Below are 15,018 nucleotides of genomic sequence, written 5' to 3' on the forward strand. Positions count from 1 at the left end.
GCTTCATGTAATGTGCTATTGAGTCCCTCTAGCATATTTTCAGTTCTGTGCAGTTTTATTTTTCCAGAGCACTTTCTCTCTTTATTCACATTCGGCAACTTGTAGCTTCTGATTTAGTGATTCTTTATCTTTTGTTTTTTTCTATTCTACTGTTGAGCCCTTTCACCAAACTTTTTATTTTGGTTATTAGGTTTTTTGGTCCCCAAATTTCCATTTGGTGTTTTTTTTTTGTTTTTTGGTAAATAAATCTCCTTTTTTCTTGTCTTAGGTTTTGTACTTTTTCATATGTTTCAAGTGTGTTTATTTTTGCTTCTTGTACTATTTCCTTATTGTGGCTTCTTAAAAATCTGTGTCAGCATATTCTAACGTCTCTGTCATCTGGTATTTCCATCTGTTGATTGTCTTTTTAAAATTCATTTTGATATTGTCCTGGTTCTTGGTGTGATGAGTGACTGTCTGTTGAAACATGGACATCTTCATGTTATGTTCTGAGATCGTTTCATTGGCTTTCTTTGACACCGTCTTGGCAGGGCGCGGGTGTGCTCTACCTTGTTACTGTCAGAAGGGGATGGGAGTTCTGGCTCCCCACCTGCTGCCCCCCTATGGTCTTCATGATTTGTTTCTTTGTTTCTTTACTTACTCACCTGGGCCAAGGATGATTCTGCAAGGATGCCTGTGAAGGGTTGGGATAGCCCTTCTTGTGTAAGTCTTTTTGTTTCTTCATCCTGAGCCTAGGATGGAATTTAAAATATTTTAAAAAAACATTTATTTTTATTAATGCTTTTCTCATGTATTTTTCTATTACATTACTTTTAGTGTTTTTGAAATCTATATATTTTTTTAAAATAAAAAAAATTTTTTTTTTTCTTTTTTTGTCCACGCCACATGGCATGAGGGATCTTAGTTCCCCGACCAGGGAGCGAATCCCTGCCCCTTGTGTTGGAAGTGTGGAGTCTTAACCACTGGACCACCAGGGAAGTTCCTAAAGTATTTTTCAAAAAAATCCCCCCAAAACCCAATATTTTTTCATCTAGTTTTCTGTAACAGCCATTTTAGGTAGTGGAGCTTTCCAGACTTAGCATCCAACCTCTGGTGTCTGGATGTGCGTCTCTGGGCCATAGTGCCTGTGGGTGGGGAGGGAAGCTTTGTTTTGGTGGCCTCCCTAGAGAGTGGTGAGGTGTGTCCATCTGACGCCTCTGTGATCCCCTCGTCTCTCATAGGAAAAGCATGTTTAGGTCATGGGTAGCTAAAAATGAATGTCTTCCATATAGGGGAAGTCAGGTGTGTGGCTGTTGTCTCTTGGGATGTGAGGCTACCAGGGTGATGACTGTTTTGGCCTCATAGCTAATAAATATCAGAGAGAGAACAGCAGGCACAGGACATCCCTGCTCTCATCACCACTGGGTGCTTCATTGGTATAGGGGATTGGTGGAAGGTAACTTAATTTACAGTTCAACTTAAGGCAGCCTTATGCCTAATTGTAAGACAAGACTCCTTTTAATTATTTTCATTCATGTAATTTTCTTGTAGGTACCTAAAAAAAAAGTCCTTAAACATAGAAAATTTCAAACATACACAGTAGAGAGAGTAGTATGATGAAATACACTTACCCATAGCACATTTGACTGGTTACTTCATCTTTCTCTGAAATAGTCAGTAAATGTATTACCTTTCATCAGCCACGTATGCTGGGCAACTTACTGAAACATGGTTTTTATTTTGAATTTGGTTTCATACCATGAAAATGCTGGATATGGTTTCTCTCTGTCTAGGACCTTGGGCAAATAACTCTGTGCCTCAGGGTCCCTCCTGCACAGAATGCACGCGCAGTGCTACCTCTTGATGGTGCTCGTGAGGGTTACCTAATGTGTGCAAAGTGCTTCACACTGTTCATGGCACACGTTAAGCACTCAGCTGTTACCTGTTATTGTTACCTATTTTACCAACATTACAGCAGACTGTGCCCATGATATTCAGGGGTGGGTGTTTATCTTGTTTTCTAGATGTGAATGAACTGAAGGAGTGTCTTTCCGTGTTGGTTAAAGAGCAACAAGCTCTGGCCATCCAGTCAGCCACCACTACCCTTTCAGCCCTGAGACTCAAGCAGAGGCTTGTTGTTTTGGAACGGTATTTCATTGCCTTGAATAGAACTGTTTTCCAGGAGAATGTCAAAGTTAAATGGAAAAGCAGCAATGTTTCTTTGCCTCCTGTGGACAAAAAAAGGTAATATAATTAAGAAAGAATCCTGATACCAGCTAAATATAAATCTCAGGCTGTTTTGTTTAAGAAAGTTTAATGCTTTCAATATAGCCTGTTTTTGTTTTCTGAAATTTTATTCTTGCTTTCCCTTTTTGTATGTTTCATATAATCTGGAGAATGGCTTTCCTAGTTTGCTCATAAAGTAACAGGCTGTACCCTGAACCATTAATTTAAAGACGCTTTTCGGTCAGTAACTGTAGAAGCCAGTCAGAAAATCAGAAGTTTAGATCAGCGTGTTTAGTTTGAGAATGGAATCTGAACATTATACTCCTTTTATGTGTGTACTGGATAGGGATTATCAGATCACAGTAGTGCTTAACTAGTTTAGATGCTTCATTTTTTTCTTCTTAATGTGATATACTTATTTTTTATTACAAGAGATGCTTTTATAGATTCATATGCAGTTGTAAGAAATAACATAGAGATTCCTTATACTCTTCAGCCAGTTTCCGTAGTGGTGACCACGTGCAAAACTGTAGTACAAAATCACAACTACGATGTTGACTTTGATACATTTTTACCTGTCATACTCAGATTTCCTGTTTTGCATGCTCTGAGTCCTCTGTGTGTGTGTGTGTGTGTGTGTGTGTGTGTGAGTTTGCATGTCATTTTATCACAGGTGTAGATTTCTGTCAGTATTGGTACAGTCAGGATACAGGACAAGGACCCTTTTTCATAGCTGCAAACATTAAACTGTTCTCCATGTTTATTATGTAACCTTTTGATGCTGGCTTTTCCACTCAGTGTTATTCCTCTGCGATCCTCCCAGGTGGGAGCATGTGTCCTCACTGTTGAGCGGGACTCTGTATAGGGATGCACCACATTTTGTTTGACCACTCAGCCTTTGAAGGCCATCTCAGTTGTTCATAATTTTTGAGTATCTTGAATAAAGCTGCCATGAATATTTGTGTACAGGTTTTTGTGTGAACCTAAGTTTCATTTCTCTGGAATAAAGGCCTAGAGTGCGATTGCTGGGTCTTATGTTTAGGTTTGAAAGACATATTCCTACTGTCTCCAGAACAGCTGTACCATTTTACATTCTCATAAGCCATGTATGAGTGGTTCCGTTTCTCCATGTCCTCGTCAGCGTTCTGTGATGTCTCTTATTTTAGCCATTCTGTTAGGTGTGTAGTGCGATCTCCTAAATTTTTGTGGATTTCTTTCCCTCATTTCTCAACTTATTTGGGTAGTACTGGGTTTTACTTTTTTCACAGAACTAGCTATGGGTTGGGTAGTTGATTAGCATAGATGGGGGTATGTCCAAGCTATTTCTATTTCTGTTTTCTTAAGTAGCTATAAAATAGAGAGCCGCTTGTAGAAGATTTAGTAGTTCTTACACTGTACAGGTTTAGGACTGTTGGGCTCTCTCTCCTTGGATAAGATCACAATTGGCTGAGGGGAGCCCCAGCTTCCTGCTTCTCCTGGAACAGCTTTCTTAGTGGGTACCCTGAGCAGGATTCTCCTCCCACCTCATCTGAATTTATTTTGCATGTGTATTTCCTGTTTTAAAGACCACATGTCTTAATATACATCTGTATCTTGTAAAGTTTATAGTTCTCATTCACTGTAAATCTCCGTATTCCTGTCTCCCAGGCATCCAGTCCCCTAATAGGAAGCAGCCACTAATTACAGTTTCTTGTGTTTCCTCCTAGAGCTCCCCTAGCACGTATCCTGCATTGGTCAGGTTCACAGACTTGTGCATAGCGGCTGCCTCTGTTGGGTTCCCATGTTCCTCACCGCTAATTTGACTTGGTGTTGTATCTTGGGAAGATCATTCCATATCATTGCCCATTTTTAATAGCATTTCTCCCTGATTATGAAAGCAAATTATAGTGAATTTGGAGAATGAAGTATATGGTAGAAATATATAACAGTATAAAGTTGAAAATAAAATTGTTTGCTTCGTATGATTAAGTTTATATTGTACACACATTTTTGTATTTTAGTTTTTTTTAAAAAAGGATGATATTTCTGGTTTGTATAACTTCTTAATACATGCAAAATGAAACCATGTCTTGTTCAATTAACATGTGTAAGTAGTAAAAAGCTTAAAAAGACACATGAGAATGATGACACTGCATTCGGGCGAGGGTCCGCTCAGCGGGGGGTTGAAGGAGAGTAGCATGAGTTCAGGGCCGGCGGCCGGCATCCCTCACGTGGGCTAAGCAGGGAGAGCCAGAGCAGGCTGCTAGGCCTGGTGCGTCCCAGGCACTTGTCGCATTGTTCCTTGTGTGCTCCTCACTCCTCACTCACCTCTTCTTTACTTCATGAAGTTTTATCCCCCCTTTTATGTTTATCTGTTTGTTTTCTGTTTACCGTCTGTCTTCCCCCAACTAATAATATTAGTTCTCTGAAATTATGTCACGTGTTTTTGCAAGTCATTTAAAATTCTTTGTAAATGTCTTTTTTTTCCCCTCAAAGAGAAAACTTTTCCTTTACAAAGGACATTTGATAAAAGTTTTTAAGTATGAAACTGAGTCATTTGTGATCCCGCTATCTAAAGAAACCCACTGATCACATTTTGGAACAAATCCTTTCGTATTACTTACTTTATTTTAGAATTTGCACATGCCTCTGACTGACCAATTCCCACCCCCCCATGTGTTGCCTGCAGCTCCCGGCCAACAGGCAGAGGGGTGGAAGGCCTTGCGAGAGTTGGGTCCCGAGCAGCTCTCTCCTTTGCCTTTGCGTTTTTGCGCAGGGCCTGGCGGTCAGGTATGTGTGCCCTGCGTGTTTTGTTTCCTGCCACATCAGGAGATGTGGGTTCTTTCCTCACCTCTGCCACCACATGCCCCTGGGTTGATCCCATGTGCTCTCTATGCCTCATTTTCCCTATTTGTAAAATGAGAAGCGACATAGTCTGTTTGACTTTGCAGGCCTGTGTTTCTCAAAAAAAAAAAAAAAGGGTGTGTGTGCACACACATCCCAGGTGAACCACCACAGTGCCTCAGTACTGATTTATTTTCTAGGAGAACTAGAAGTTAGAGTTGCTCACATGAGAGTCATACAATAAAGAATTGATGTTGGAGCAACTGTTCAGTGTTAGTCTCTGAGTTCTTGGGGTATCTCATTGAGAGGCAAGTGAGAGATGGAAAATGTGCCAATGGCCTCCTCTCACTCTGATGTAGGAGACCTGCCTGGGAGAGAGGGGAGGGCTCTGTCTGTGTGCTGCCCGGGGATGGGTGGCCTCATCTGCCTTGTGTGTGCCCAGGGGAGGACGCAGACCTCTGCAGTGAGCTGTTGCAGGAATCCCTGGATGCCCTGAGAGCCCTGCCCGAGGCCTCACTCTTTGATGAGAGCACAGTGTCCTCTGTGTGGCTGGAGGTGGTAGAAAGAGCAACCCGGTTCCTCAGGTCCGTTGTGACCGGGTGAGTTCTTCCTTTTCACATCTTTCTGTGTGAATGATTCCAGCATGCTTCAAAGTCTTGTCTCACCTTCTTCTCTTTAGAGCTAAGAAACTTAGTAGGTTGATTCCTGGCAAGTTTCCAGCACACCCTCAGACTCATGATTTGAATAATGATATAAGTAGTTTTATGCTACAGCAACTTGGAATATGTTTTCTAATGTAATCATCATATAGTATCCAAATTAATACTTTTAATAAAACCATATCTTTACAAGTTAATTGTATACTTTAGAATCTCAGATTAAATTTGAGTAAGCAAGTCTCAGAAACTTGATTCTAAATTTTAAAAATATATTTCTCTGTGGGAAAGGGATGGTACTTAATTTAACATTATTAACATGCTTGTTTTAAGCATGCTGTCTTTAAGCTCTGTTGTTACCTTGTCCCTGCATCCTCTGCTGTCATTTCAGGGATGTTCATGGAACGCCTGGTACCAAAGGGCCAGGAAGTATCCCCTTGCAGGACCAGCACCTGGCCCTGGCCATCCTGTTAGAGCTGGCTGTGCAGAGAGGCACGCTGAGGTGAGGGTGCCCTAGGCTGGGAGTATCCGAGCAGCTGCTGCATTTCGTTGAGCTGTTTGTGATTGCAGCAAATGCGTGGTCGTCTGTGACCAAAGAACTGTGTCCCAAGACCCTTTTTTTTCAGACCTGGGTACACCTAAGTTTTCTTTACTTCCTTTTGTGTTCAACTTTCCAGTAGTCTAGGAACTGTTCTTTTTTTTCTCTCAATTTTCTTCTAATACTTATTTTTATTCCATTAATTTAAGGCCCTAGAAATTCCCTGTAGAAAGTGATGTTTGAGCTTCTTAATGGTTTTATATTTCTTATCCACAGAAGGTGGATATCTTGTGCTGAAATCTTGGCATTGATTTAGTGATTTTACTGCCAAGAATTGTTTTCATGGCCTTGTTTTCGTTTCCTTTCAAATCTAAAGTATTTCTTCAATTTTATTTAGCTATTTGCTTTTATTTTTTACAGACCATGACAAAAAAAGTTAATCTGTTTTTACTAGAGAATAAAAATATTTTCTCTTCCAGCCAAATGTTATCTGCTATCCTGTTGCTGCTTCAGTTGTGGGACAGCGGGACCCAGGAAACTGACAATGAGCGGTCTGCCCAGGGCACCAGTGCCCCCCTTCTTCCTTTGCTGCAGAGGTTCCAGAGCATCATCTGCAATAAAGATGCCCCCCATACAGAGGGCGACACTCATGTAGGTGCCATCACAAGACTTTGCACTTGAGTAGCTCTCTTCATTTTGCTTATCCTAAAGGAGGTGGTCTTTTATACACAAGACCAGAGCACATGTCTGTGGTGGTAGTTGCTTCTGGGGGGAGTGTTACAACAGTGAGTCAGGGAGTTCCCTGGTGGTCCGGTGGTTAGAAGTCTGTGCTTCCACTGCAGGGGACATGGGTTCATTCCCTGGTCAGGGAACTAAGATCCCACAAGCTGGGTAGCATGGCCAAAAATAAAAAAACCAAAGCAAACAGTGAGTCAGGAGTGGGATGGATGTGGAGGTCATGGGTGGATCACAGCTGATGTAGCAGAATATCACATGATCACATTTGGGTTCTTTGTAGCAAAGGAGTGACCAGAGCCAGCTGTGCTTTGCAGACCCTGGGTGCTTGCGTGTATTAGAAGCACATTTCCTAGTGTTTATCGGCTCGTGCTCTTAGACCATCTGCTGCCCTGCTGGCCACGCGGTTTCCTGCCGCTGCACTGCAGCTACGGAGCCCTTTGTTTTGCGGGTTTAGTGCCTGTGTGTCCCAGCAGCCCCAGGTGCTGTGCTTGGCTGTGATGGGCTGTGGAGGGTGTAAAGAAGGCACATTCCCCTCCATGTAGGGGCGAGTTAGTAGCGGCGTGAAGGTGGGTGAAAATCCTGATGGTGTTTCGGGAAGAAAGTGTGAGTCCAGTGCATTCTACGGCACCTGCAGCGCTGACTTGGGCCCAGGGAGGCGAGGCTCAGCTGGAGCGGGAAGGCGCGTCCACTTCAGAGGGGCTGCTCTGCCATGACCCCTTGCTCTGTCTGAGTGGAGAGCAGTTACTGTGGCTGGGTTTTGACTGTGCTGGGGGCCCAGGCAAATCTTCTCTTCTGCTCAGTCCTCCTCCACGTGCCGTTTATGGACAGCACCTCCATCAGCCAGCAACAGCTGCGTTGGCAGCAAGGAGCCAAGACTGAAATGCACACTTCTAGAAAAATATTAGAAAAAGAGCATTGAAAATAGTGACTCACTTTGTTGGCCCTTCCTGAGTGTGGGTCGTCACACAATGTCACCTAAGTCATCATGGTGTTTAGTCGCAGGAAACTGAGGCTGGTGACAGAGCAGGGCTTGCCCAGGGCCGAACCCCTGGGACTGCTGCTTTTTAGAGGTACGTTTGATTTTGCAGGTCTTTTCTGGAAAGGCTTAGCTATTCCATTATGAAGTTTTGGCTTAATTTTTACTTTGCAGTCTTTAATGATAGTAAGGCTATTCTGGCTTTAGAAGAATTAGAATTATTACTTAGTGTGCATATGAAATTAGGTTTTCTGATGAGTGGGCAGCATTTAGATTAAAGTAACTGTTTTTTGTTTTTAATTTTCAAAGTCAGGTTGAGGTACAGTGCTTTGTTCCCAGGAAGATTGCTCTGCGTTCTTTTGAGGGTCCTTGGGGTGGTGAGCCCGAGGACGGTCAGGCTGTGCGATTGACCCGTGTGGAGGCGGCACACGGGTGACGGCTGTGCGGATGCGTGGGCCCCGCTGTGTGCAGTACGTGTGGGGCTCAGTGCATCAGCAGCACGTCTTATTTGATAGCCAGAAAGGGGCAGGTTTACAGATAGTGGCTAACTGTGATAGTGGCTAACTGTGAATACCAAAATGTAGAGTGCTGAAAGGCTCATGTGTTACTTTAATGTTTCCCACCATTTCTAAAGGCGTTTCTTTACTTTTCTTCTCTAGCTTTTGTCTGGCCCTCTGAGCCCCAATGAGAGTTTCCTGAGGCACCTTACTCTTCCACAAGACAACGAGCTCGCCATAGACTTACGGCAGACCGCCGCTGTGGTCGTGGCCCACTTAGACCGCCTGGCCGCCCCCTGTATGCCGCCCCTCTGTAGCTCTCCGACGTCTCATAAGGTAAGTGTGGCAGCAGTGCTGACTGTGTGTGCGTGTTCCTGGATTTTCATTGTGTGCCTGTGGGGAGACTCACTTTCTCTGGTGCTGGGGTGGATTTGGCTTTCAGCTTTTAAACATGTATACACTTTATGGCAGGGGTCCCCAACCCCAGGCGGCAAACTGGTGCCAGTCCATGGCCTGTTAGGAACCGGCGGTGGGCGGGTGAAGCTCCACCTGCCGCTCCCTGTCACTCCCCATCGCTCCATTACCGCCTGACCATCCCCCCCCCCCCCCGCTCCCCTATCTGCAGAAAAATTGTCTTCCATGGAACTGGCCCCTGGTGCCGGAAAGGTTGGGGACTGCTGCTTTAAGGTGTCGCCGGCGGTCACAATGAGTGATGGGCAGGCTGAGGCACTGGGGCTCAGGGCCATCCCGTGCCCCAGGTTCCAGATTCAGGAGGCACCTCCCCACAGAGCTCGCCTGTGCTCACGCGGCCACATGCCGTGCTGTCTTCCTCAGGACAACTGGAGTGATGTGTCCGACACTAGTCTGTGTGTGTGGGGACCTCACACAGTCACACCTGGTCATCACAGCATTGCCCATAGCATGAGTGAGAAGGCTGTCGTTTGGAGTGGCAGTGAACTTGCCAAGGTCACACGGAAGAATCCTGGTTTTGAATCCAGATTTTTCTTAACTTTTTTGTTTGTTTGTTTTGGCAGCATAAGTACTTTTATTTATGAAATTAATTTTTAATAAATACTATATTAATAATATTGTTTAAATTAATGGGAGTATAGTTGATCTACAGTGTTGTTAGTTTATGCTGTACAGCAAAGTGCAGATTTTTCTAACTTTTAATTTTTTTTTTTTTTGGCTGCACCACGTGGCTTGTGGGATCTTAGTTCCCTGACCAGGGATTGAAGCTGGGCCCTTGTCAGTGAGAGCACAGAGTCCTATGCTCTGGACCACCAGGGAATTCCTTCTAACTTAATTTTTAATATGAAGAGTATTTATTTTATTTTATAGTTATTTATGTTTTCCAAATAAGTTATACATTCACATGGTTCAAAAATAAAAACTAAATGCAAAGACACTGTCACTTCTTCACCCGCTGCCTCCTCGCACCCCGTTTTCCACCTATTGCTTCTCAATTTTCTGGTCTCTGATGCAGTGTTCTCTCAGTGGTTGTGTATTATATCACTTCTGTAGCTTGTTTTTGCACTAAGCAGAATACTGAAGAGTTCTCTGTATATATACAGCGCTTGTCTCTTTCTTTTTAAAAGCAGCTTAGTGGTGCACCTGTGGATGTGTCGTAATGTTTTAGAATCAGTCTCCCACTGGTGGACACTTGTGTTGTGAGAAGTTTGCTACTCAGGTGGTGCTGCGATGGTGCCCTGCACCTTTGTTCCTGTCTGTGTGTGCCCACGTGTGCAGCGGAGATGTGCCCATTGTGTGGACGTGTGAGCCAGTTACCCCCGTGTTGCCCTCGTGTGGCTCATGCCTCTCATCCCACCAGCAGTGGGGTGCTAGTCTCCTAGGTGCGTCCTCGCACCTTCGGTCCGTGCCTGTAACCACAAGTGGCAACCGATATGGTTTCAGCATTTAAAATATGTTTCAGGTCTACTTGTACTGCTTTTTAATGGGCTCTGTTAAAACGAAATGCTGTGGAAAAGAACCCTGTTCAGTCACTTCATCTTACCTGCTAACTGAGGCCGTATGGGGTATCCTGAGTCATTTTGATATTGTGAATCAGCTTCTTTCTTTAATTGCTTTATTTTTATCTTACTGTATCTCATTGTTACTCCTTGCATGGATTATTCTTCCTTTTGTTTAAGAAAGATATTTTCTTGCTGATATAAAGAAAATGTTTACTTACTTTGTTATCTGACAGGGATCATTGCAAGAGGTCATAGGATGGGGGTTAATAGGATGGAAATACTACGCCAATGTGATCGGTCCAATTCAGTGTGAAGGTCTTGCCAACCTGGGGGTCACGCAGATTGCCTGTGCGGAGAAGCGCTTCCTGATCTTATCAAGAAATGGCCGTGTGTACACGCAGGCCTACAACAGTGACACTCTGGTAGGTGCTGGGGCGGGTTGGTGGAGGGGCCTCTCTGCTGTAGATACTATGGATCTTGTTTTTCTTTATGTCAGTTGATTTCTGAAGATTTATAAGCACTTGTGTGTTGTCTATTATTAGTCATGTTTGAAAATTTTAATCGTAGTCATTATTGTCAAGTTTTTTGGGGCAGAATTTCTTAGTTCTTAAGCTCAGAAACTCTTTACAGTGCCAATTATTGCCAACTATTATTCCCATTTATAAACTGTAAAGTCATTTCACTTTGGGGGCCAGAAAGTAATGAATGAGGAAATTGTCGGGCTGGGGGCAGGTTGGGTGTGTTCCTGTCAAAGGAAGGAGCTCTTCACCTCCAGCGGCAGGTTTCCCTGCGCGAGGGCGGCCTCGTCCTGCCCCGGCGCATGTGGAGGCCGCCCGCCTGATGCTGTGCTCTTGGTGCTGGGCAGAGTGGCTGGACAGGTGGCCTGGCGACCACCAGGGGCTCACGTTCTTTTAATTCGAGAGGAGTCTGTTAAAGTAAGGTACACAGTTGAGGCGAGTCATGCTGTTTGCTTTGTCCTTGGACTGCTTACTAATTTTCTTGTATTTTTACCTTTTTAGGCCCCACAGCTGGTCCAGGGTCTTGCCTCCAGAAACATTGTAAAAATTGCTGCCCATTCGGACGGTCACCACTATCTGGCCTTGGCAGCTACTGGAGAGGTGTATTCCTGGGGCTGTGGGGATGGCGGACGTCTAGGCCACGGGGACACTGTGTACGTACAGCCTATTCCTGTAACTGACACACTCTTCTTTTGTGTTGCTATAACCAAGAGAGGCTGGCACAGAAAAGTGTGGTGAGGTGTTTTGCAGCTGCTCAGACATGTAGGGCTGGGGTGCAAGGTCGGCCAGGATGGCTCTCCACTGGGTGACGCGGTGGGAGTTCTGCCCACCACTAGAGAGTGATATCCATTGGCCTTCGGCTACTCCTGCTTTAGCTACACACACTGTACCCTCAGCGCGGAGTTTTCTAAACCAAATCGCACACTCCTCTTCCTTCATTTACAACCTCAAGATGTCTCGATCAGATAAGGTTCTCATTTCCTTGAGCCTTACTGTCATTTTCACAGCTACAGAAATCAAGAGTTTCCTAATATCTTATTTTGCGGAAGCTTTTGATTATTGTAAGAGACCAGAAAAAAAACCCAGAATGGTTGTTCTAAATTCAGGGTTGTGAAAATACAGAATTCTGACAGCTGCCTCAGATTCACAGGAACCCTTTCATTTGTAGCTGTTGTGAGTGGAGACTGGTGGAGGAAACACTGGCTTTAGGTTGAAATTGAAGATGCAGCCCCATGTTGCAGTGGCCAGAGCCCTGAGCCGGGAGTTGGGCAGCAGCGGTCAAGGGGAGACCGGCCGGTCCTTACTGGTGTGGAGGCAGATGTCTGCCAGGAGGGATCCCAGATGGTGACGGAAGAGTCCTGCATGCTGGGTGTAGCATTCAGCGGACTTGATATTCCAGACTTGTCAGTGTAGGGGATTCAGACAAATGTGGTAAAATGATGGTGAAAAAAAGGAATGAGGAGTACAGAACTTAGAATGATTGTCACTCTCAGGTTAGCAGCGGGGGGCAGGATAAACGTGGGGCATACGGGATTTTAAAGGGTTGAGGTACAGGATGGAGGCATTAGTCTTTTTTTTTTTTATGTTATATGTAATTAGTATACAACTACTTTGTAATAAAATAATACTCAGTTGAAGTTAAGTACTAGGTCGAGTAAGTTGTCCATTGCTCGGGGAGTCGAGGGAAGGAAAGGAGACCAGTGCAAATGGCAGGAGCTGCAGAGAAACTTGGGGGGGGGCGGTGTTTGAAATTTGAGCGGAATGGAAGAGGGGGAAGTGGTACAGAGTAGAGTCATTTGTCCCCCTTCCCGTGTGCGCCCCTGCCTCTGTGTGTGTTTATTTTGCAGAATAGTGGGTCACAAAGGAAGTGAACTGTGTCTTTAGAGAGGCTAGAGTGAGTATTACAAATCACAACAGACATATTTTAGATTATAAATAAGCGTAGGGCGTTTTGCTAATTTTGAAAGTAAAGAATCAGTTTAGGGACTCTTTTACCCAATTAGTCCTTGCTGCTTCCTCCTTTTCATTTGTAAAATACAGATTGCAGTGTGATTAGTAATCCTTGCTCCATCATTCCTTCCTCATTTGTTTAACAAATATGTATAAATTTCAACCATGTGTATGAGATTTACAAATTCATCAGCTTTACTTATACTTCATGAATGCATGCATGTGGGAGCCAGTATAACTGAGATACAGAGCACTTCCACTACCACCCCTACTCCACTTTCTCTGGACCCTTTTGCAGCCAACCCCTGCTCCCCACGTCCATCTCCTGGGTGCCACTGACCGCCCTCAGCCGCTGGGTAGCATCCTGTTTCTGGCTCTGTCACTTGGTGCAGTTCCCGTTGCTGAGTACTGTCTGTGGAGAGGCCTCCATTCAGACCACTATGGCTGAAGCTGCCATGGACTTGAAGACCTGAGCCTTCAACAGACCCGTCTGTGATAGTCCTGCCAGATGCCACGCTTGGCGTTAGGTGTCTGCTTAACAAAACCATGGAGGTTTTAGGTGTTTACTTGTGTGCCTCTGAATTATTTCATAAGACACCTGCAAGGCAAGGCCAGCTTGACGCTCTAAAGTTCATTCCCAGAAGCATCCCTAACAGGAAAGGCTCAGAAGGGCGTTCACGTTTGTGCCATTCCTCTCCACAGGCCTCTTGAGGAGCCTAAGGTGATCTCCGCTTTCTCTGGAAAGCAGGCCGGAAAGCATGTGGTGCACATTGCGTGTGGCAGCACGTACAGCGCAGCCATCACTGCCGAGGGGGAGCTGTACACCTGGGGCCGGGGGAACTACGGCCGGCTGGGCCACGGTACGTCTGCCCTGGGCAGCTCACGCGTGTAGCACGAGGCTTTCTCTTTTGAGGGACTTGCAGTAACAATAGTCCTGTCTGTTTGAAGGCTCCAGTGAAGACGAGGCCATTCCAATGCTGGTGGCTGGGCTCAAGGGACTGAAGGTCATCGATGTGGCATGTGGCAGTGGCGATGCTCAGACCCTGGCTGTGACGGAGAACGGTATGTGGAGCACGTGCTGCGCTGAGCAGGCTCTCTGGGTGGGGGGCCGCTTTCCTAGGGGGATCTGAGTTCCCCGACCAGGGATAGAACCTGGGCCCCCTGCAGTAGAATGCAGAGTCTTAACCACTGGACTGCCAGGGAAGTCTCTGGAGTCTTCAAGTGAGTGTGCACCTCAGCGTCTTCGGAGGAGGTGCACAAGCTATGGGACTTGTAACTTCCGTGGTCCAAGGCCAGAGAGCTACCATTCTTCCTGTTTGGACATTTTATTTTTTAACAAAGAAACAAAAATATATGGAATAATTGACGTTTTAAGTCGTCTCTATTTATTGTGATTACATTTCCTAGTGTTCAGCTGCCCTTGATTCCCTGTGGGAAATCCTGCTTAATTAGTCTGTGTGTGTTCCCCGCACGATTCTTGCTTTTAATCCTAGTTTTATGTTTGTGGTCGTTAGTGGGATTGTACTCATTTGACACTTTTTGAGGATATATTTATCAAGTTTGATGATTTTTTTTTTTTTTGGTCCACACCGTGCAGCTTGTGGGATTTTAGGTCCCTGACCAGGGATTGAACCTGGGCCCTTAGCAGTGAGAGCACGGAGTTCTGAGCACGGAGTTCTGAGCACAGAGTTCTAACCACTGGGCTGCCAGGGATTCCCGATGATGATGTTTTTAAACTGTATTTGTCTTTCAGTATTGTGGACACCTGTCCTTTGAATTGTGGTGTCTGCCTGTCAGGATTAGCGGGGTGCCTGTCAGGATTAGCGGGGAGCCTCTCAGCCTTGCTCTGCCACAGAGAGCAACTTTATTTTATCTCTTTGTGTAATATTTAATTAAATTACAATAACAAATGCTGTTGAGAGAATACAGTCATACCTTTGACTTGCGGTCAGCACCACAAGGATTGTGTGCAGGCAGACCCCAGAGTGGTGTGTAGCGTGCTGTGGGCCCAGTTGCTATGTTTTACGGAGGCAGTAGAACTTTGGCTCTGTGTTTAGTGCTTAGTGGAAACAGTATCATTGAACCCAAACTAGTCAGGATGAGGACTTTATTATTCATTATTTGTTCCGTTAAAACAAAAAGGA

The 15,018-nt window shown here is 44.9% G+C and overlaps 1 protein-coding gene across 5 annotated transcripts in view; it reads left to right on the forward strand.

Annotated features, from left to right (window-relative positions):
* Positions 1 to 15,018, forward strand: part of HERC2 (HECT and RLD domain containing E3 ubiquitin protein ligase 2) — a 232,287-nt gene that overhangs the window by 34,343 nt on the left and 182,926 nt on the right. For 4 of the 5 annotated variants that reach the window (XM_057747100.1, XM_057747098.1, XM_057747097.1 and 1 more), the window contains exons 5-14: positions 2,004 to 2,223; positions 4,874 to 4,974; positions 5,471 to 5,627; positions 6,076 to 6,186; positions 6,702 to 6,873; positions 8,596 to 8,769; positions 10,640 to 10,828; positions 11,426 to 11,577; positions 13,577 to 13,734; positions 13,823 to 13,936. In XM_057747100.1, the coding sequence (XP_057603083.1) occupies positions 2,004 to 2,223; positions 4,874 to 4,974; positions 5,471 to 5,627; positions 6,076 to 6,186; positions 6,702 to 6,873; positions 8,596 to 8,769; positions 10,640 to 10,828; positions 11,426 to 11,577; positions 13,577 to 13,734; positions 13,823 to 13,936 (1,548 nt within the window). The remainder of the gene's footprint in view (positions 1 to 2,003; positions 2,224 to 4,873; positions 4,975 to 5,470; positions 5,628 to 6,075; positions 6,187 to 6,701; positions 6,874 to 8,595; positions 8,770 to 10,639; positions 10,829 to 11,425; positions 11,578 to 13,576; positions 13,735 to 13,822; positions 13,937 to 15,018) is intronic. The other variant, XM_057747101.1, reaches the window with a different exon arrangement.

This window comes from Hippopotamus amphibius, chromosome 8, assembly GCF_030028045.1.
Source record: "Hippopotamus amphibius kiboko isolate mHipAmp2 chromosome 8, mHipAmp2.hap2, whole genome shotgun sequence".
NCBI lineage: Eukaryota > Metazoa > Chordata > Mammalia > Artiodactyla > Hippopotamidae > Hippopotamus > Hippopotamus amphibius.